Below are 23,794 nucleotides of genomic sequence, written 5' to 3'. Positions count from 1 at the left end.
TCACTCGCTCTCCTCACCCTCATTCACTCACTTATTTTCACTGGACTGGCTCAGAGGGCTGGGGTATGGGAGGGAGTGAGGACACTGGCTGGGGGGTGCGGGCTCTGGGGTGGGGCCAGAAATAAGAAGTTCAGTGTGCAGGAGGGGGCTCCAGGTTGAGGCATTGGGCTGCGAGAGAAAGTGAGGTCTCCAGCTGAAGGTGCGGGCTCTGGGGTGGGGCCAGGGATGAGAGGTCTGGAGTAGAGGGGGGGGTTCCAAGCTGGGGGGTGGAACCAAGGGGTTCAGAGTATGGGAGGGGCTCTGGGCTGAGGCAGGGGTTGGGATATGAGAGGAGGTACGGGCTCTGGCCTGGGGTGCAGGTTCTGGGCTGGGGCAAGAAATGAGGGGTTCAGGGTGCAGGAGGGGGTCTGGGCTGGGGCAGAGGGTTGGGGTGCAGGGTGGTGTGAGGGCTTTGGCTGAGGGTGCAGACTCTGGGGTGGGGCTGGGGATAAGGGGGTTGGGGTGTAGGAGGATGTTCCAGGCTTGGACTGAGGGGTTTGGAGGGTGGAAGGGGAATCAGGGCTGGGGCTGGTACAGGGGTTGGGGCTCAGGAGGGGGTCAGTGGTGCAGGTTCCGGGTGGCACTTACCTTAAGCAGCTCCTGGAAGCAGCAGCATGTCCCCCATCCAGCTCCTTCAGTGAGACACAGCCAGCTGCTCTGCGCACTGCCCCATCTGCAGGTGCTGCCCCTGCAGCTCCCATTGGCCATGGTTCCGGAGGGGTCATGTCGGCTGCTTCCTGTGAGCCACGTAGCACAGAGGCTAGCAGGAAACCTGCCAGCGCCACTGCACAGTGCTGACAATCCGGACAGTCAACAGCCCAGTCAGCAGTGCTGACTGGAGCCGCCCGGATCTCTTTTCTACTGGGTGTTCTGGTCATAAATCAGACACCTGGTCACGCCACAATCAAGGCAGGACTAAAGTATTATTTAGACCATCCCTGACAGGTGTTAGTCTAACCTGCTGTTAACAATCTCCCATGATGGAAACTCCGTAACATCCCTAGGCAATTTATTCCAGTGCTTAACCAACCTGACAGTTAGGAAGTTTTTCCTGATGTCCAACCTAATCCACCCTTGCTGAAAATTAAGTCCATTGCTTTTTGTCCTATCCTCAGAGGTTACCAAGAACAATTTTTCTCCATCCTCCTTGTGACAACCTTTTATGTACTTGAAAACTGTTATGTCCCCTCTCAGTCTTCTCTTCTCCAGCCTAAACTGTTAATCCCAACTGGTAATGTTTTCTAGACCTTTAATCATTTTTGTTGCTCTTCTCTGGACTTTCTCCAATTTGTCCACATCTTTCCTGAAATGTGGCACCCAGAACTGGACACAATACTCCAGGTGAGGCCCAATCAGCACAGAGTAGAGTAGAAGAATTACTTCTAGTGTCTTGCTTACACCACTCCTGCTAATACATCCCAGAATAATGTTTGCCCTTTTTTGGTAAAAGTGTTACACTTTTGACTCGTATTTAGCTTGTGATCCCCAAATCCTTTTCTGTAGTACTCCTTCCTAAGCAGTCATTACCCATTTTGTATGTGTGCAACAGATTGTTCCTTCCTAAGTGGAGTGCTTTGCATTTGTCCTTATTGAATTTCATACTGTTTACTTCAGACCATTTCTCCAGTTTGTCCAGATCATTTTGAATTTTAATCCTCTCCTGCAAAGCACTTGAAACCTCTCCCATCTTGGTATCAACCTCAAACTTTATAAGTGTTCCCTCTATGCCATTCTCTAAATCATTGATGAAATTATTGAACAGAATTGAACCCAGAACTGATCCCTGCGGGGCCCCTCTTGATATGCTCTTACAGCTTGACTGTGAACCACTGATAACGGCTGCTACTCTGAAACCTACTCTCTGGAATGGTTTTCCAACCAGTTATACACCCACCTGATATAATCTCCATCTAGGTTGTATTTCCCTACTTTGCTTATGAGAAGGTCATGTGAGACAGTATCAAAAGCTTTACTAAAGTCAAGATATACCTTCTCCCCCTACCCACAAGGCTTGTTTACCCTGTCAAAGAAAGCTATTATGTTGGTTTGTCATGGTTTGTTCTTGACAAAGCCATGATGACTGTTACTTATCACCTTATTATCTCCTAGGTGTTTCCCAATTGATTGCTTGATTATTTGCTCCATTATCTTTCCTGGTACCAAAATTAAGCTGACTGGTCTGTAATTCTCCAGGTTGTCCTTATTACCCTTTTTATTGATTGGCACTGTATTTGCCCTTTTCCAGTCCTCTGAAATCTCACCCATCTTCCATGACTTTTAAAAGATAATACTAAAATTATTTTACAGTTTTATTTGTACTTTAATTTTACATCAACTGTGAAATGTCCATTGCTTTCAAATGGGAGTTTTATTTTTATTCATTGTGACCTGCTCCGGGCATGGGATTCTTTCTGGGAACCATGTGCTGGGTCACTAGCCCCATTCACTAAACTGAGATTCTGAAACACAGATAGGTATATCTAAAAATACTTTAAAAAATCATTGTAAAGTGTCTACATTGTATACAGTCGTCTTTTGTGAAAATTTATTTAGCTTTATAAGGCATTAATAGCTATTCATCAGAAATATCCTTTAAAGTCTTAGTTACCGTAATAATAATGCCCAGTATAGATGCCACGGATAAGTTTAAACCTTTTTCATTACCCAGTATTGAAATTAACTCGGGAAAAGTGCTCTTGGGATACAGCTTATAGGCTAGCTTTGTTGTTTGCCTATAATATGCTATTTAAGTATTCTCAAATCACAACATGTAAAATAAAGACGAAAAAGAGAATATGATCATGAATATCACTGTGCATATATAAAAGTGCACAATACTTGTGATGAGAGTTGTGGCAAAATTTGAGAACGGTCTTATCATAAAGTAAGCTTTATATTTCACAGGGAGAAAGGCCTTCCAGTAATGAGCTAAGTTACCAACAAATCCCCTATGAAGCAAACTTGGCTTAACATCACAAGGACTTGAGTGGGAGCCTAGCCACTGTTCAGCCCTAATTATAGCACAAGATAGCTTTACTGAAGGTAGCTTTGGAGCATGCAATAGACAGTGTCAAGGTGGCCATGACCAGGAAAATTATCAACTGTGAGTTTTAGCTGATTTGTATTTTGTGTTGCAAAGCAATCCTAGACAAGGCGGCAGTAGGCCAAAAAGAAAGGGTAGTTCAACACATAATAACTTGAAACACATGGCATCACAATCAGCAGAGAACAAAGCAGGCTATGCAATCACTGAGGTTTAATTTAGCATGCAGAAGAAGCTGTTTAATAAATGTAGTTAAATCAAATTGAGCAGCAGGAGGCAGGTGGTTCTTTTGGTGGGCTGGTAACAGAATAGAATTCATTCTGAGAACACATGTGAGTGATCCTTCAGTTATATTTGGTAAATAAATGGGCCTGGACTGTGTTGTTTTGCCATTAAAACCCATGTCTGTTTCAAGTTACATTAGCAGGATAAGTACGTAAAAATAGACCAGGATAATTAACTGATACTGTGTCTATGTACAGTTTTTTTCTCTCCTATAATGAAATAAGCTCCTTTTTCTTTTCCTTAGCTTAAAGATGCCTGGACACTCAGAATGTCACAGTATAAATGTTACCTTTATAATGACCCTCAATAAGTAGGATTGTGAACTTTATCTTCGTAAAAAATAATAAAAAATAAAAATCAAGTCTGGATAGAGACCAAGCATGACATGTATCAGCTCAAAAGAAAACTATTTTGCAACATTAACTTGAATGGTCACTCTACTGCAAATTAATGTGTTTTTACTGTACAGGTTTGCATGGACAGCGTGTGTGACTACCTAACCCTTACCAAACAAAGACATCTAACTTTTAAACCTAGAAAATCAGCAAAGCAAACCATATGGAATGCTTGAGTTAGAACTTCAGAACTTGCTGCCCCCCATCTAACACAGCTCAGGGAATGGGTGGACATGAGGTTACTTTTAAGACACCTTTATGCCCATCTACCCATCCTGGGGCCACTGGGTGCTTGACCAGTCCCAATGTGCATTTAGGTCCATTACAACATCTGGGAATCAGATGATGTGCAACTTAAAGTCCTTTATATCGGCCAGGAATCAACCACACCTAGTGGTTCCTAGCACTGATTCTCTTTTCTGCAGCTATGCATAGGGTGACCAGATGTCCCAATTTTATAGGGACAGTCCCGGTGTTTGGGGCTTTGTCTTTTATAGGTGCCTATTACCCCCCACCCTGTCTTGAGTTTTCACACTTTCTCTCGTCACCCTAGCTATGCACCTGTGTGCTGGAATATAGGACAGGATGGCATACAAGCTGAGGATTCTCCTATATTGAGGGGGACCAGTTAAGGTAGATTTCTGTCTGTTTTGAGGCACAAACGGTAAAGAACAGGTCAGAGGCAAAACCTATCCCTTTGTCTTGTTACAATTTTCTACTTAAATGGAGCTACTAGTGGAAGTGTATGGGAAACTAACAGAATGTATAAAGGCTTCCTCTCATAGGAGCTGAAAAGTTCAATGTGCTGGACAAGCAGTGCCAATTGCAAATACTAACATAAAAGCTCAAAGTCCACATAAACAGGACTAGGTATTTCAGTTCCTCTGCAACAAGGGCCTGGGATGATTCTCCCCTCCCCAGTTCAATCCCATCTAGTGACAATTTTAATGAATAACTACAGGTCAATAAATGTTAGAATTAACTGGGGTACAAAGCTAATCTTAACTGATTTAGCATCAAGAGGGCCATTATCAGAGAAAATAAGTGACATAGTAACAAAACAGTTTATGAAATCATCAATTACAATAAATGCTCACATGTCCCAAACCAACAGGAGCCACTTTAGCAGTAAATAAAAAGACCATGTGACCAATGTTTTCAGTTACGGCAGCTCCAGCTCCAGAGCCACGTGAGGATAAAAGTCTTCATTTAATCATAAAGCGTTTGATTCTTAATTTAAGTGGAAGGTTTCTTCACATAAGTATTGCAGAATCAGGACCTGAACTGCTATTATTTTATTATTAATTATTGTTATTATTAATATAGTAGTAGTATCTAGAGGCCTTAACTAAAATCAGGGCCCAATTGTGCTAGGCGAGGTGCAAACACAGAGAGAGACAATTCTTGTCCCAAAATGCTTACAGTCAAAATGGACAAGGCAGACAAAGGGTGGGAGGGAAAAGAGAGGCAAAATATATGAACAAAGTCACACAGCTGGTCAGTGGTAGAATTGAGCTCTTAGCTCATAGCTCTCAGTTTAAATACTCTGACCCCCTGATCATGCTACCTCCCCTGTTCTTTCCTAACTAAATCTTTTCTATTTACAATAATAGTCTTTCACACCGTATATACTTGTTTCCCTAAACCTGAATCTTAAACCATCTCTTGTTGTCATTGCTAAAACTTTTATATTCGTGATGCATAGACTAATCAGCCTGTTGTGAAGAATCTTTTGTATTGAGTAACTGTATACTCCTGGTTCTCGAGGTATTCTGCATCTGGTTTTGTGACTGACACCAGTCATAAAAATACCACTGTATTCTATACAATAACAGCAACAGTAGTACCACCATTGCACATTCTAGTGTTTTGGACCACTGTTGTAGAATAGCATGGGTGTGTGTTTTTAAATTCAGGAAATTATCTTTCCAGCAACATTTTATTTTTTTCCCTGGCTAGTAGGCCAGAAACAAAGCATATGTAGAAAGGCACTGATAAGTTCTGGAGACCAGGATTTCACAGGTATTTTTAGTGGAGTTATGTGCCTCATCTGTTTAGGCACTTTTGAAAATCCCACTAGGCACCTATCTGCATTCTTAGGCAACCAAATACCTCTGAAAATCTGGCCCTAGGAGATCATCCTGAAGTTCTATTCCATTGTGTTGGTGTCATCTTATTTATATTCCTTCAATATAAAGGTATAATCTTTGGTAGATGGTGTCTTGGCTTCTGTTTTTTAAATCATGTCAATGAAGTGAATGCTAGTCTGCAATCTTGAAAAATTACTGAAATGATAAAATAATAGGTATTAATATAGAATAAAGAAAAAATTGATCTTTTTGTGTCTTAAGCACTCATGAAAATGCTCAGATAATCTTGTCTCAAAGTAAGAAGACAAGAAGATTGACTGATCTGTCTTTTTGTCACTGCAAATGTTTTCATAGGTCATTTCGGCTCTTCAGTAGCTTCTTATTTCATATTCTTGCGCTGGATGTATGGAATAAATATGATTCTCTTTGGATTGACATTTGGCCTTGTAATGGTGCCTGAGGTGAGAATGGGTGATTTGGGATTTTTTTAAATTGCATTTCTTATTTCTATAGGAGAATAAAATGTCATTGGGAAACGTTGCTTAAAACTTTTACCTTTGTTACTAGAACACTTAGGGCAAGATCCCTACCAATGCTCCAGCTCCTTTAAGCCATGAAAAGAGACAGAATGGTGTAAAACAGACCTAAACGCCCTGGTTCTGCCCAGGGGCACATTCCTGACACAGGCATTGCAGAAGACAGCTATAAGGCTGCCTCCCAAGAACTTAACACCCCCTGGCATGGAGGGGAGGGGGACATGGCAGAGCAGGGCTGAGTGTGAGACAAGTGTGGGGAGCAGGGCTGCATCTTCCAGTGCTGGGGATATTCCAGGCAGTGCTGTGACTCTTAGGGCAGTCCAAGAAGTCTGTCTAAATTACATCAGCGGCATCGCCACTCTATACCTGGAGCAGCACAGGATTGGCAGTGAAGAGGGGTGGGGAGCACAAAGGTGGTTTAAAGCTACCTTAGCCCCCATCCCCTGGACTGTGAGTTCCGTGCTGCACCTCTAATAGTATGTCTGCACTTTGAGCTGGAGGTATTATTTCCAGCTTGAAGAGACATACCTCATGCCAGCTGTGATGAGCTAAAAATAAGACGTAGCCACAGCAGCGCAAAGAGCAGGCACAGCTAGCCAGCCCACATATGTACTTAGTATCTTGAATGGGATTGTACTCAGGGCAGCTAGCCTCTCCCCCTGCTCACGCTGCCATGGCTAGACTCCATTTTTAGAGTGCTAGCTTGCTTAGAGCTAGCCTGCAGTACATGTCTCCTCAAGCTGGAAATTATACCTCTAGCTCGAAGTATAGACATATCCTTAGACATGCAGCACAGAATCTCATCCATAAGGTGGAATTCAACCCAAATTGAAATTATCCCATGCAAAGGACGAGTATAAGACTTAAGCAGGGCTCAAAATAGGACTTAACTGGAATTTAAGTGCTACATAGGTCTTGGGCTGGCCCCTAAATTTCTGTTATAGAGAATATCCTCTTGATTATACTTACTTCCAGTGTGTACATGTAAGTGAGTGCAGCAGATAACATCAAGCCCACAAAATTCTGGACCAAATTCTGCTTTCATTAGAGTAGAATAATTGAAGCCAATTGAGTTACTTTGGATTTATACCACCTTAAGAGCCTGGTTCTGCTCCCATGGAAGTCAAGAGAAAAACTGCCAGTGAGTGCAGTGGAACAATATCAAGACCCAAGTGAGAGTAGAATCTAGCCTAGTACTTTCAGTGGTTGTGCAAACATCTCACCAGAGGCTCCAATACTTTCAGAATCCTAGCTATCATCATCTGAAAACTATATGCATGTAATGACCCAATATATTTTCTATTAACAAAAGCAACAACACAAGAAAATGAATTTGCATCACTGAAAGAACTCACTGATCTGATGAATATTTTTAACCTCTTTATTGCTGCTGAATATAAGAGGTACAGCTTAACATTCCATTGATTTTTAGTAGACTACCATTTAATAAAAAATTGGCATGGAATACTTCAGTAATAGCATCAATCATGATAAACGACATGAAGGCAGAGGATTTGGAGAGGTGGATTGCTATCAGTAGGGAGTTAAGGAGAACACAAAGCAAAATCTCCAGTGCAGTTGGTCTCATCTGCACTTTATGGTTGTTGGTGTTATGTTTTGAGCTGTTATCTACATTCATCATATTTTGGCTACAGGTACTGATGGGGAAACCATATGGCACGTTACCTAGAAAAACTGTCCCGAGAGGTGAAGAAAGAACTGCTATGAATTTTGCAACTTTGTGGGACTTTAGTGTAAGTGTGCATTATTGCAATACTGCATATTATCATGACTCTTTTGGCTCTAAAAGGCTTTGATTTCAGTGCTCAGTGCTTCACTGTTCAATTTCAGTAGTTTAATATGAAATGTCAGGAGATCATTCAAATGGATAGAAATCAATTCAAATCCCCTTTTCATTAATTCTAAGTATAGATGTTTCTTGATCTAAAAACAGAACGTATGAATATTCCATGTCCATTACTGTGTCTTTAGGAATAAAAAAGGAGAGGAATTTGGGAATAAGAGTCTAGACTGCTTTAGTCTCTGGTGTAATTCCATTTGCTTCAGTAGAGTTGGACTCTGGATGAATTTGACCCTCTGTGATTATATGCATTTAGATTTCAAATTGGGGATGCTCGGTAAGTTCCATGCAAGACAAAACCTCATACTTTAGGCCTTTTTTTAAAGATAGACTAGAAGCAAAATTCTGTTTTTTAAATATGCAAATATTTTAGCTGTAGTGGGACGGATGGCTGAATCCCTTATTGTTTCTTTAAGGTTCATCGTATCCTTAAGAGATGAACCTCCTCAACTGAAAGTCTGAAGGTAGACTTCTAAATACCATACAATACTTTTATTTATTGAAACAATATTTTCACCACCTTTCACACAGGGGAAACTTTTGTAAACATGAAATAAATTTAAGATGACTGTATGGAGGATAAATTCCATATTACAATGAGTCCAGAAAACGGTTGAAAGGCAATGAAAGTCTCTGCATTTATCTGTCAGGCAGCTTCAGAGGTCATTGTAAAGGATTTTGCACAAACGAAAAAGGTGGAATCATCCAGTTATAGGTGTTCTCCAGATTAATGGGAACAGCATTCAGATAAGGGTGACTTTGACGGAAGCTTCTGTACTATCTCCCTTCTACATTTAGGCCTCAATCCTTCAAATCTTTATCAACATGGTTAACTTTAGCACTTGTTATGGATTTCAGCAAAGGTAGGTATGATAGAAGATGTGGGAGGTGAAACTGGGACTCTGTTTCTTTGGACAATTTACAGCCAGACATGGCAAACTCATAGAACAGTTTATTCTCTTCATACTCATAAGCACTAGGAAAAGTTTTAAAAATTACTCAGAGGAAGAAGGAGTTAAAGTCTCCTTGATCTGGACTGCTGATGCCAGGAAGGGTGATGAGGGATGTGGGCACTGTTCCATTCCTCACCCTAGGGAGTTCTGCCAGTTGAGGGCAGCTGTAAATTCTGGAGCATCCTAGGAGCCATGCAGACAGAGGCTGTGGTAGGGATTCACTGTATTAGCTCAGCCCTTGGCCATTCCTCCCATCAAACATTGCCCACTTTCAAGCATGTGCTGGCTGCCTAGAGAGGGCTCCTGCCTTGTGCCACTTCAACCCCAGGTGGATGTTTTTTTATTAGGGGCCTTACCTCTGGCTCATGGCTTATTCCTCCTGTACAGTGCCTGGAACAGTGGTGGGCAACCTGTGGCCTGCTGGCCGCATGCAGTCCATCAGGGTACAGATTGCAGGCTGTGAGACATTTTGCCAATGTTGACCATCTGCAGGCACAATCCCCCACACCTCCCAGTGGCTGCGGTTCACCATCCTGGCCAATGAGAGCTGCAGGGGGCTGTGTCTGCGGATGGTCAATGTCAGCAAAATGTCTCGCGGCCTGCGATTACCCAGATTACCCTGATGGGCTGCACCACTGGCCTGGAATGAACTCTGGACCTTTCATTTACTTCTTTGGACAGTTTCAGCCTGGTAGCAAGCCACCTGTGGAGGAAATGTTGGGTTTTTAAACTCTCAGCACACAGACAGAATACCAGACTGGATACATTGATCTGTATGCTGACTTCCTGACTTTTAATGCAATACTTCCAGGCTGACTCACTGAAACCCAGTGAATTTTTAAAATTTTAGTTTAATAAAGTGTTCAAAGTAACACATTTAGCTCTCTCCACATTGCCTGATGTAAAATGGTAACTGGCCAGATGATCTGATTTCCTTTAGTCATAAAGTGATGACCCCTCTCTAGATCCATGAAAGGAGGCCAATGTTCTTTTTTGGGTGAGCTCCTGGCCCATGACAAGAAGCAACTAAATAGCATTCTGCAATCACTGATGTATGTCAGTTGAACTCCATTGGATTTGGATGATCAGGAGCGACAATAGTTGAACGGTAGTAGCAGGAGACACAGCAGTGAAGTCAAGTGGTGAGGCCCATTTAAAGAAAGAAGTGTTGCAGAAGAGAGGGACCTTGGAGGAGAAAAGTGAACCTTATAGCAACAGGGAGGCCCTTGTAAGAATAGTGGATCCTAGAAGAAGGGTAAGAGATGTTTATACTATTGTATGGAGAAGGTGAAAGAGAGAACACTTGAGAGAAAAGAGATGGCAGCAGGAGAAGGGAAGCTCCTAGTAACTGAGAAAGAAACAGAATCTTGCAGCTCTGAAAGAGAAAGATTAGCAAATAGCATGAAGGCTTGATAACTGCAGAGTACCAGGTAGCAAAAGAAGCAAATGGGAAGTAGAGAAAAACAGTTGGCTATAAAAGCAAAGAAAGAGATAGTGAAAGACATGGATCCCAAGAAGTAGTAGGGAAGACAGAACTTTGATAAATGAAATATCAGGCCAAAGAACATTCCCAAGGGTCAATGAAAACTTTATCCAGACAAGGATAGGAGTGGGGACTATATAGCTGAGATAATTTTAGAGGCAAAAATAATTTTTTCAGATCTAAAATAAAATGATAAACTAATGTGTATATTTAAGCAAATTTTTTTTGCATTCTGAGTAATTTCCCAATAACATTTTTCAAAAATAATAAAAAGGACTCTAAAATGTCTAGCAAAACTTGTCGAGGGGGAAATTGTGCCTGCCCCAATCATCCTTGGCAATGTGGCTATTTTCATTCTGCAGAAATTGCTAAATTGCTGTTGTCTTTTGTATTTTAATCTTGAATTGAATTTTTTATATTTATATATAATCTACAGATCAGACCCTACTCCACAGCAATCAAAATCTCAAGGCTCATTTTAATCACACATGCAGCTAAAGAGAATATGTTTATCTGTCTTATGTTAGGCTGTGGCAAGGGTGTAGAGGGAGACCCTATATTTATGGCTATCGCTTCACAGCTAAAAATATATCAGGCTTCACAGTTAAATACAGTGGGCAAAGCCCAGGAAACAACATCCTCAATTATTCACAGTGTAGGGCTCATCTAAAAGCTTTAAAACACCTATGACAACACTGACTTAGCAGAGCATGGTGACTTTAAAGATATTTTAATATGTAGTGTGATCTAAACAGCCATCCAGAAATGTATGAGGCTCTGTACAACTACAGATTAGAAAATCCAAGCCCCATATAAATTCTTACATGAAATTACACCATTTCTTAATAGAAGTATAATAACTAAAGACAAACCTTCTCACTTTTCAGAATAGTAGCTGTGTTAGTCTGTATTCACTGTAGCTCATAAAAGCTTATGCTCAAATAAATTTGTTAGTCTCTAAGGTGCCACAAGTACTCCTTTTCTTCTCACTTTTGGTGATCTACAAATAAATAATAATATTCCCTTTAGCCTAGGATCAGATGCCTAATATTGTCTCTCCTGCATGCATATCTCTAAAGCTGTTCTGATACCAATACAAACAAGGGGATACCAAACCAAGAAATCTGTGAATATTACCTTTAGTTACCATATATTAATATATCATTTTCACTTTCACAAGAATTGCAAATGAGGTTCTGAAGACTGTGTGTGACTCATTTCAGACATTTTAAAAGCTCCAATAAATCAAATGCATAGTTTGTGATTACACAAAACAGAAGGAAGGATGTTAATCTATAGACATTATAATCTATGAATGGATTAATTTTAGGAAGTACCAGCAGCTAAACAGAAGGAAAGTAAATGGACCTTTTAATTTAGGAAGACTAAAGAACTCCGCATTAGCACTGTCAGTTCATAATCAGCACATTTCAGATTCATCAACAGTATATTGATAAATTACACTTTGGCATGCTGAACTCTAGTGTTTGATTTGAGTTAATGGTGCCCATTTGGAGCTTTGCTGCTGATCTGCATGTGCTATGCTGTTCATCAAAGCGATTTAAATACATTGCTCTCCTACAAGGGTAAATTCTTATTCTAACCAAAATGGTCTTTGATAGGCTAAGCCAACTATCTTGATTATTTTCAGACTCCAGTAATTGGCTATTAAATTATTTTGAAAAAACAACAATTCAAGCCAATAGAAACGTCATTCGTATGATTTTTTAAAGAAATGCAAATTTTTCAATACCAACCTAATAATTTGTTTTGTAAACTGTAGATACAAGAATCGTTTCAGTATCCAATGAAACCCAGCTATCTGCTGAATGAAATTTATCAACTGTTAACCAGCACACAGCAACACTACCCAGTACTTTAGGACAGAAGTGAAGAATTTTATACCAAACTGGAACTGGAGGGAAATTTTAAGAACATGGAACATAAGTAACCAAATTTTTGGTTTTGTTGAAAAGCCACTTTCTGTTAAAACACGCATAGAACCAACCAAAAAACCACTCGGATGAAAAAGCTTTCAGCTGCTATGTTGTAGATGAATTGCTCAACCTATAAAATACCTGACAGGTTATGGACTTGACAATCAACATGAGGATCTGAAAAAGATTTCTTTAAAGACTCCAAAATAGAGCTGTTCTGAATTCTCACAGAATAGTCAGGCCCTAGCTGTCAGGTTTACCATAATGATGTCTGAGAATGTCATGAAGACATAAGAATGAATATCTCTTTGGTATTCACTGCTTTTGGTGAAGTTTCATGACGTGGTGTGTATACGTATGTATGTAACAGGCTAGTTAAGCTGTTACCTGCCATGTACTTTTCAGGGCCTTGCACAGTATTCTGTGCTCTTTTATGGCTATTACAACAACCAGAGAACAATTGGATGGCTGAAGTTCAGGATGCCTCTTTCCTATTTCCTTGTGGGAGTTGGGACCATTGCCTATAGCTACATGGTTGTCATCCGAACGTAAGTTCCTTCTGTCTTTAGGGAAGTAAAGAATGAATTAAAATAAATGCAATTCCCTTCACAAAAGGATGCACTATCAGAAATAATAATGTAGCAGTTTTAACAGCGGAATAGATGTAGCTGTGGTAGGGCAAAGCTACAAGGAAATGCTGGACTATGTTAAAGCCATTTATAATTTCTTAGGCCAGAATTTATTTATTTGTACCAGAAAGCATGTCTGTGTTTGGCAGAGGTGGGGGAAAAATCTTTACTGAAATAACATAGCACTTTCCCTCTGCACCTTAAAGGTGTAAAATGAATGTATAATGCACGGAACAAAGCTGTCAACCCCTCCTTTTATAATAGTCTGCATCTAGCACAATGTCAGATAACATTCAGGCCATTCAGTTGTTCCTCTTTTAATCATACCTGGTGTGAAGTCAATTAAAAGAAAAAAAGGAAGAAGAGGAAAAACACCTGCCCAAAAATTCACATGTATAAGTCAGTGAACAGTAAATGATTCTCAGCAAGACTATAGTGGTTAGTTCACATTTGCACAGTGGTGTATCAGAATTAATACCATTGGTCAAGGTAAAGGATTAGTGTCCTATGACAGACAAAGTAGTTTCCAGTTGTGTTTTTCCATTAAATTATATTTGGAGCACAATACTAAAAACAGTAGGAAGAATATGGGTAAGTGGACAAAAGGAAAGGGAGGCTAGATAGGTTAGTGCACTAAACACTAGTACACTTCCACTTCTGGAATTCTGGGTTTAAATCCTGGCTTAGATCCAGAGTGAAAATGAGTTTGGTTGTCTTATTTTAGGACCAAATTCATTACTGGTATAAACTGGGGCTACTCCATTGGTGGTATGCCAGTGGTGATTTGGTCCATAGTACTTATTTGAACACACTAGAAAACCCCTTAACATAAGAAAGATCAATAACTGAACAAGCATACTGAAGTGTTTCTTTAGAACAAGCTCAGGATTGGAAAAGTCAGACCATCGCAAGTCAGGATTATCCGGCGCCCTAGTACAGCTGTGTAGCAGAAACTCACACACATCCTTCATGTGCTGTATCAGGCTGTTTGTTTTTCACTTTCATAAACACTAGATTAACTCAAACAATACATGGTTTCTTAGATAAGGTAAGCAGCATTCCCAAACAAAAAAAAATGGCCTCATTCTTTTTGTTTAAAATAATGTGTGTGTGTGTGAAGAAAGAACAAAACACCTTGATGCAGCAGGCATAATTTTTGACCTAGAACAGCCTTTAAAAATGTTTCTTTGATGGTATATTCCTGAAGATTAGAAGATTCTTCTCACTGAATCCTCTCAGGGAATTATATTTGAGTGGCTGTCAACCAGAAAAAAGAATCCTTATAACACAGAATCTCTGAGGACAAAACAAAGGGAATATCCTTGGAGAAGCATATACCATATGTGCTAAATTTCCATCTGGACACAGATACTAGTGCTGATCCACATTTAGGTAAACCTATATAATCTTTTGTTTAAGGCCATTTTTTCATTGCAATACAATAAGCACAGAAATTAAAACCTAGTGTCATTAGGGTTATTGTTGTTTTTGTTGGTGGTTGAGGGTAGACGAGAGAGAGAGAGAGAGAGAGAGAGAGAGAGAGGAGTTGACAATTAAGTTTATAGAAGCCATTTTGAGTTAAGGCACAAAACAGCAACTCCTTCACTCACCAGCCCAACACTCAGTGGAAAAATCCACAGCCTTAAGGTTGCAGAATTCACATATTTAAGATAATTTTAGTTTCAAACTCTTAAGGAGTTTCTGGTGCATCATGCAGTTGGGGCCAGATTTGCCTATCCAAGGAGTGGACAGGAGATATGGCTGCCCACACCTACAACTATTCTGAAATCCATAGGCATTCTTTGCAGTTCTTGGGGCATCCTAGAAGAATCTGGGCATTCACCCAGGCACAGAAGCTCCATGTTACTCTCTGGGCCCCCTGTCTCCATACAAGAATGGCTACATCTGGATTGGATGGTCAGGAATCAAATTACAGAAAGGTAGATATGATAGATTCAAGAAATTGACACAAGGAAGCAATTGGATTTGTCGAGACTATTCTGCCTTCCCTCATTCCTCTTTTTCTTCTCTGTAATGGTAAACAGTGGGTATATATATCCACTATCTAGTTGCTGCTTGCTTTAATAATGACCATGCAGTGTTTCTATATTCTTTAAATGCTTGTGGAACATAATACTGGAGAGTATTTTCCCAGATGATTTCCAAAGGAGTAGGGGATGATGAGGACAAGAGGTGTCAGAAGAGGTATTCACAACAGGTTATTTTCATGCAACTTGAAATGACTAGCAGAGACAGTACATTGAGAAATCTGCGTCTCAGATACATATATGGTAACAGACTCAAAGTTAGCTGCCTGGACTCACATGTAATATAATGCATATAGATACAAAACAGTAATTGCACACACAAAATATGCATTTTAATATCCAAATTCCCATGGTACATTGGCCAACTGCACGTTGGACCAAATCCTTCCATCCTACATATATCCCATACACTGAGTTGTTCACCAACTTTCTTTTTGGGAACTGGGATAATGAATCCTCCTACAATGTCTCAGAGAAGTAGCAGGGCAGAAGCTTCACAAGGCCCATTCAGAAGCTCTTTGTGCTGTTAGTATCTTCCACCACTCCCACCCGTGGTATCAACTCCACAGCAGCTCAGCTGCCAGAGACAACTTCGTCCCCACGGATGAGTAAGCAGGAATGCTGTATAGCAGACACAATTACCCTGGGTTAATGCATATATGCTTTCTTGTGCATCTTAGGAGTTTTGTGGTTCACATTGTTTATTATTATTAATATGATTCTGCTCCACAGCATAACCTTAAAATAGAAATTGTTTTTCCCTGAGCATGAAATTAATGAAGTATCGAAGGCTAAATTTATCATTCCCTAGTAATGTATCCCTTCCTTGTGCTTAATGATCTGAATTAAGTAATAAAATATACAGCAACCTGACCATCAACATTAAAAGGCTGATAATACCTTGAAATAGGGAAGTTAGCAGTCCAAGGCAAAGTCAAGCCACTTAAGAAACAATTTGATATTGGTGGATGCTATTATAAATCCAGTTATAAGCACATAACAGACTAGCAGTATAAAAGAAAGCAGCATTTGTGATTTATTTATTCGGTGCAACCAGATTTTTTTCCTGGCTAGTTATTAGAATTTATTTTTCTCTTTGTCACACCTAGGATCTGATCAGCAGCATTGTAGTGTGTTCTATAGTTTTCGGTTTAAGATAATTTAGTCCTCCCTCTTGATATCTTGTTTCCTGCTGAGTTTCTCATCCAACTGAATTTCTCCAATGTGCTACTGAAGAAACAAATAAGAAATTCTATGGTGAGAAAATGAATTGACACCACTGGATATGATCTATCCATCATTTCATCATCATCATGGGATTGGAGTGCATTTCTTTGATTTGGGATGACTTGGCATGATATTCTATGACATTAGGAACATTTGAAAATCTAAATCACTTAACAGAGCCAGCTGCTTCTTTCTGACCTTGGGTTCTTTGTGCATCTTTTTGGCCTTTACAGAATGGCAAGAAATGCAAATGAGGAAGGTGGTGGGGATGATACAAGTTTTAATTTCAGCTGGAAAATGTTCACTAGCTGGGATTACCTGATCGGCAATCCTGAAACAGCCGATAATAAGTTTGCCTCAATCACAACGAGCTTTAAGGTAAGATATAGCTCACTAGAGAGTGGGAACCTGATTCTCCCTTCACACCAAAGTCAGTCAGTCAATGGAAATATATCACTGTAAAACCAGTATGAGAGTGGAACTGTGGTATCCAGGCTCTTTCCCTCTAGGATTGCAGGGAAGCAGTACTAGTAGCAATGGCTGTGTGCTGTGGGATTGCTGTACATGTACTTGTAAAATGATTCCTGTGCAAAACATGTTTTTCTTCTTCTCCTCACTATTCCTAGCTTCCAGTTTCTATGGTGCTTTTATTTAAAAAAATGTTTTGTTTGAAAAATGCTGGTGACATTTTGCAGCACTGACATTATCATATTCTCTTGCTGCTCTGAAGAGATACCATTAGACAGCAAAATCATTGTCACAAGGGCCCATTTGGCATGTCAAAAAAAATTGATTCAGAAGTTTGACACCACACCTGCATTTCAGTTAGATAAAAAAAGGTCACTTTGTGTTTTCTCACAACAACAAATGTTTTATTTTCAAGTGAACAGGGAAACACAGCCCAGTTCCCTGTGCAATACAGCACATTCACTGACTGGACTCTAGACTTAGGGCTGTCTGGTGACTTCAGTAATCTCTGGCGTGCTCATGGGTGTGTGAGGAGTAGTGCAACAGCTGCACTGGCTGGAGGCACTCTGCCTCTGGAGTGCTGAGACAGGCACCTTAGGACACTAGGGGGAGTGAATTCAGGAACCGCTTCTACCATGCACTTCATTTTGGAGATGCAGCATGCACTCTCCTCCATTGCTGGTGTGGAGAGTGCAGGAGGCTAGGGCTGTGTTAAGGAATTGGAGGGACAAGAGCTCCACTAATTCCACACTACTCAGCCAGCCACACCCTCTGAGCTTTCTGGAGTACTGTCCAGGGTGCTAATAATCCCCTCCACTTTATGCATAAAGGGCATCTCTCCCCCATGCAAGTAATTTCACTGGAAGTTACTCAGGTCCTGTGGGTGGAGAATAAGGCCCAAGGAGCTCAAGCAACAGTGACTCTTTGTGCAGATTCCCACGGGGGTTAGAGGGCTGTGAAGGTCTGCCTGTGTCCTCGCCTCACATTCTCCTACACCTACGCGGGGGCAGCCAGGAACCGGCATGAAAAGAGTGAAAATCACTTGAGCGAGAGAGAGAGAGAGTAAAGTTCTTGATGGATATCCCATGATGCAACCATCCTACCTTCATTTCTATAAACAGGCTGGGAACTGAACAGTTAGTCAAAGCTTGAATTCCTGGCTGCACTGAGCTCAATAGGAGTTTTGCTATTGACTTCAGTGGGGTCAGGGTTCCACCAAGAATTTTTGCTCTTGTTTTCCTTATGTAATAGACAAAAGTGGAGTAAAGAAAGCAGAGCCACATAGTTATAAGAAGACAATAATCCAGCTGCCCTACTGGGCGATTGATACATTTATGTACAGTAAAGAAAGAAGCTGTAACTAAACTCTCCCTCCACAAGAACATCTTGATGACAGTGTGAGCTCTTTATGCTGATGAAGCTAGGAAGGGATGTGAGTAGGGTTAGTTACTCAAGAGCCCTGAAATTCATCTGCACTCTACACAGAGTAATGTTGTGCAAATGTTTCATTTCAAAATCTGAAATCATCCAGCCTTGGTCTAGTCTGGGGTTCCTTTACAGACACCCTTTTAAGTCCCCCTGAATTGCAGACCCTCAAAATGAAACTTTGCTGTCTCTGGAGAGATACATTTTTCAAGTTTCCCAGTTCCTTAACAAAAAGATTTCTGACAACTAGTCATACACTTATCTTTCTGGGTCTCCAAACTCACAGCACCTTGTGAATTCATAGTCAGTGCTGGCTTTGTTTTGAATTACAGCTTTGGCATGTGAGTTCAGGTGTAAGAGAATCTCAAAATGAAACTCAATGGGGACAGAACCATAGAAAATGAGTCTGATGATACCCATGCAAGCCAAATCCAGCATTGCCCCACAGCTCCAATGGAGATTTTGATTCTTAAGAAACCCGATGCCCAGGAGTAAAGTCCATTCATCACAACTCATTTAAAAAGACTCTGTTATTTAGTAGCTGCACAGACAGTATAGAGCCTGATGCTTTTCATGCTGCTCACTTACAGCTACACTTTTGTTTCCAATAAGTGCAGGAAGCTATTGTGGAGGAGCAGGAGAACCGAAAAGAAGAAAACATTCACCTAACCCGATTCCTGAGAGTTCTTGCTAACTTCCTGGCCCTGTGCACACTGGCTGGGAGTGGTTATCTCATCTATTTTGTTGTGAGGAGATCCCAGAAGTTTGCCCTGGAGGGCCTGGATAACTATGGCTGGTGGGAGAGAAATGAAGTTAGTCCCAGCACACTTTATGAAATAGATGTGGTTTGAAGCCACAGGTCTCTCTCTCTCTCTCTCTCTCTCTCTCTCTCTCTCTGCTCTCCATGGTGCTTTTTTTTTGGTAGTCTTCTGATTAGGGCTTGGATGGTAAATGTGTAATAAGGGATTTCCCTTTCTTTTCTCTGTTTCCCATATTCATTAAGACAGTCATGTTTTGTTTTGCTTTTTAAAATAGCTTTTCACACCGAGCTCCCCCACTTCAATTCCAGCCCTGACTATAAACTCCTCCATGCCTAAACCTGTCTAATTTCTTGTACACATTCAAAGTAACTAGTGACAGGGCCTCACCTACTTTATTAATACAGCCTGTTGATGTCATTGTGCGGGTTAGCCAGAAAGATGGATGGGGTTGAATATTAGCACTAACATTTCTGTTTTAAGCCTTTGTTATTGGTTCCTGCAGGTAAATACAAGCAAAAAGAGAAGTCATAAATCACAGTTTCAAGCAAAATGAAAGTAAATTCAAGGACATAGGAGAGTTCCATTAAGTCTTTGGTTAAACATGATATGTAACATTCACAAACACACACACACAAGTCTGGGTCTAACAAATGGAGCGCACTTCCCCACAGTACAGACCAAATAAAATTTGGGCCTGATTGCCCTCTTGCTTACACTGATTCTATATTGGTGTAACTCCACTGTCTTTACTATTACTCCTGATTTACACTGGTATATGTGAGATTAAAATAACAGATTTTGTTACAGGTAGCTGAGGCAAAAATTTTGTTCTGCCACAAAAAGGGAAGAGCATCAGTTGGTGCTCTATAGCGTTTATTCTATATAATGTTGTCTGGTTTAACTCACAGGTCACATTCACACAACAGCACCTGACCTAGCAAGGAATTGTAAACTATGATTTATTATGAAAGGTTCAGTACCTCATTACAGTAAACCTCTCACTGACTCCATTGGGAGAATTTTCAGAGCAAGGGGTGATTAAGGAGTGATGAACAAGACGCTGTATTAGGCATAGTGATATATAATACTCATCACTTTCTTTGTAAAAAAAGGTGGGGCCAGATTCTCTCTTGCAATCCAACCTTTTGACACCAGTTTGGTGGTACAGAAAGGCCAAGGGGTACAAAGATTCCCTGGTACAATGGATCCCCAGCTGGGCAGAACCAGCAACTATGCCATCCATCCTGGCAGCCCCCAGCAAAGTGGGGGTAGGGCATGGCCGAATATTACTGTGTTTCTGCTATTCGCCACTGGCATAATCCAGGCCCAGTGCAGAACTGGTCCTCAGAAGTAGTGAGATCACAATTGGCTCCTTTTATGGGCTGTAGCAATTGGATTATGCACAACTGAGCCCATTCTTTGGAAAAGGAAAACAATTGGTGTGAACAATATGAGAGAATCTGCCCCAGTATCTGACCCTGAAGCAGAGCAAATGTGCAGGGTGAAGCATTGCTCCCTCCATACACGTATATTAGATGTAACTGAACTTGAGTTTTTGAAGAAAGTGTTCAATGAAATTATGAATTTCAATTATAAAAAGTGAAAAAAATTCAAAGACATTTACTGAAAAGGTTGGCATTTTCCAGAGGGCTTTTTTTTTAAAAAATTTTTTTTGGTGAACAATTACATTCTGCCTACCTAAATCTCTTTTTGCATTTTCAATTGCACACCATATTCTTCGCTTTCTGACTTAAACAGTCATAGTGTTGCTGTGTATTGTTTTATGACTTACACCTTCCATCCCACAAATGGCTGTTTTTCATTGATGGTTGCAATTAGCTAGAAGGATATTGCAGAATAAGAGGGGGGTTCAGAGACAGGAAACAAGAATGACTAGGGGCATGGAAAAGCACTGACATGCAAAGAGATAGAAAAGAATGGGGTATTTTATCTTAGAAAAGAGGTTAATAAATGTGGACATGATAAAAGTATTGAAAATAATGAATGGTAGAGAGAAGGAAGTTCAGAAACTTCTGTTTGTTCATCCTGTGTCATAATAGAGAAACAAAGGAACAGTCAATAGAATTGAAAGGTGGTAAATTAAAACCGACAGAAAGAAATACTTTTTAACATAAAACACATAATTGGACTTTGGAATTTATTGCCATAGAATGACATTGAGGTCAGATTTAGCACTATTTAAAAAGAGGGACTGGACATCTATGTGATTAACAAGAGTACACGGTTATGATAATAAACATTAAAAAGAGGGAAGAATTTTGGAAGGTAAATAAATCCTCATACTTTAGGGTTAAACCAACCTCAGATTATTAGTGGTTACAATGAGATTCCATTGGGTGCCGGATTATCCCGTAACTGCCTATTGGGGAGTTGCTTACACCCTCCTTTGGAGCATCAGGTGCTGGACACTGTCAGAGACAGGATGCTGGACAAGACTGGCCACAAGTCTGATACAATATGGTAATTCAAATCTACCTATTACATGTGTTTGCATGTGTTTCTCTATCTATAGAGATTAGTTCATTGATTCTGTACTGACTCAGGAGTGTAAAGTTTCTTAAGCACTTCTGAGATTCTCTTAGATAGTCTATTATTATCCACATGCCTGTTTTGTTCAACAGCAACATCACCAATAAAAAGTAAGGACACCTCACAATAATGCAAAACAATAAGAACCAATGTTCAGGATTTCTATCAAATTTAGGTATACCAAATAGGTAAGCACCTAAGAACCATCATCTGTTAAATTAATAGCATACAGCGGTAAATAGATTTCGCCTTCTTCAATTATAAAGACAGAAGCTGCAGGGAATGTTTGTTCAGATTTAACAAGTAAATGTGATTTCTTTATACTAGAATTAGTTATTTAAATAGCAATAATTAAACACCTTTAATTAAACAGTTTTGAAATTCTATCATCATAACAAGCCTCCAGCTATTCATAGAGTTTACATTGTGCTACAAGCCCCATACAGAATATGCTACTGGTTGTCTATAAATATGAAAATCCAGTAATTAGCACTCATTAAAATCCAAAAATAGAAAAGCAGCAAATAGAAATGCCATTTATTTCTTATTTCTCATTGATGAAACTCTATGAGACACCAATGCTCTGTAGTTGCAAATGCCAGAGGGTAATTTTTCTTGCCTGCATAGTCCCTTTCTGGTGTCATATTACATATGAAAACAGAAGTGTAACCTCAACTTTCTACCCTTCGTTATTAGGATGTTGTAAATGTATTATATTTTGTTTAAGTTTTGGAAAGAGTAGGTACAAAAGAGGTTAATTTCAGGGAATTCCCAAAATATCTGGGAAAAAACAAACAAAAGAACAAGAATCTACTTCACCTACACTCCAGCAACCAACTCCTTATGAGTCCAAATGGAATTAGATTCAGTTTGTGGAATGTATAATCCATACTGAGTTTCAAAATTATTAGCAGATAGCTTTATGCTCTAGGACCATTCAACACAATACACTTCCATACAGTTATATAGATAAGTTAATACAGTTACAGAATGCTAATCACAAAAGGTAGAAAGAGGACAGACTGGGTTTGCACCTGCAATGTGGACAATCAATTACAGATAATTTAAGGGCTATATAAGGGCCCAGATACTGAGTTAGTGGTGCATTGTTCTAAAAATACCTCGTTTTGTTTAAACCCAGATCCCTTTGGCAATCTATTCACCTTAACACATAAGAGGGGTGGATATAACATGAAAAATTATTGGAAATGGGAAAATCCCTCAAATCTGATACAGAATTAGGCCTGAAAATAGGTGCCATTTAGAATAAAGTAACTGTTTTATTATCCCTTTCAGTGCTAGTGGTTAAAAAGAACTTTAAAAACAGATATTAAGAAAAGTTCCTCAATTATCCATTTACAGTAGATTACAGCTGATTTTTCCCCACCTCCATCCCCCATAAAAACATCTTATGTGAACTCCCACAATAAGTTTTGTTTATGCACTGGTGAAATGCCAGCTAAAATGGCAGGGGAAGAGCAAAATCCCAGGACTCATATCTAACTTTTTCTTGTGTGATTCTTTGCAGGTGAACATGGTCATGTCTCTCTTGGGAATGTTCTGTCCGACTTTATTTGATGTAATCAGTTCTCTGGAAAATTACCACCCTCGAATAGCTCTGAGATGGCAATTGGGGCGCATCTTTGCTCTCTTCTTGGGCAATCTATACACATTCATCATTGCCCTGATGGATGAGATCAATCTCAAGGCAAGCTAACCAGGAAGTATTCCATTACCATTGAATGTGGTTTTTTAAAAAACTTCTAATGGCTGAAGTAAAGGTTTCGCAAGATGGGACTGTGGCCTACAGGGAGACAAAACAGGCATTAAGAGGTTGTGACTACAGCAGGGCAGGAATTTTTCAATAAAAAAAAGTTTTTTCATCAGAAAAATGCTGATTTGTTGAACCTGAAACTTACTGGAAAAAGAGTTGGTTTAAACAATTACCTCAACTCAAAAAAAAAAAAATTAAAAAAAAAATCTGAAATTGTCAAAATTTCATTTTGACATTTTCAGAACACAAATCTCTCATTTGAACTGACTTTATGTTAAGAAAATTAAGCT

General features: G+C 39.9%; 1 protein-coding gene across 1 annotated transcript in view; it reads left to right on the top strand.

Annotated features, from left to right (window-relative positions):
- The window catches only part of TMC1 (transmembrane channel like 1), a 77,847-nt gene that overhangs the window by 37,714 nt on the left and 16,339 nt on the right, over positions 1–23,794 (top strand). Inside the window, exons 8-13 of the mRNA XM_043515470.1 lie at positions 6,207–6,313; positions 8,044–8,142; positions 13,028–13,170; positions 16,760–16,904; positions 19,037–19,231; positions 23,259–23,438. Coding sequence (XP_043371405.1) covers positions 6,207–6,313; positions 8,044–8,142; positions 13,028–13,170; positions 16,760–16,904; positions 19,037–19,231; positions 23,259–23,438 — 869 coding nt within the window. The remainder of the gene's footprint in view (positions 1–6,206; positions 6,314–8,043; positions 8,143–13,027; positions 13,171–16,759; positions 16,905–19,036; positions 19,232–23,258; positions 23,439–23,794) is intronic.

The sequence above is a fragment of the Dermochelys coriacea genome, chromosome 5 (genome assembly GCF_009764565.3).
Source record: "Dermochelys coriacea isolate rDerCor1 chromosome 5, rDerCor1.pri.v4, whole genome shotgun sequence".
Classification (NCBI taxonomy): Eukaryota; Metazoa; Chordata; order Testudines; family Dermochelyidae; genus Dermochelys; species Dermochelys coriacea.
The sequence above is the reverse complement of the archived record's forward strand: the minus strand, read 5'-3'. Positions and strand labels throughout refer to the sequence as shown.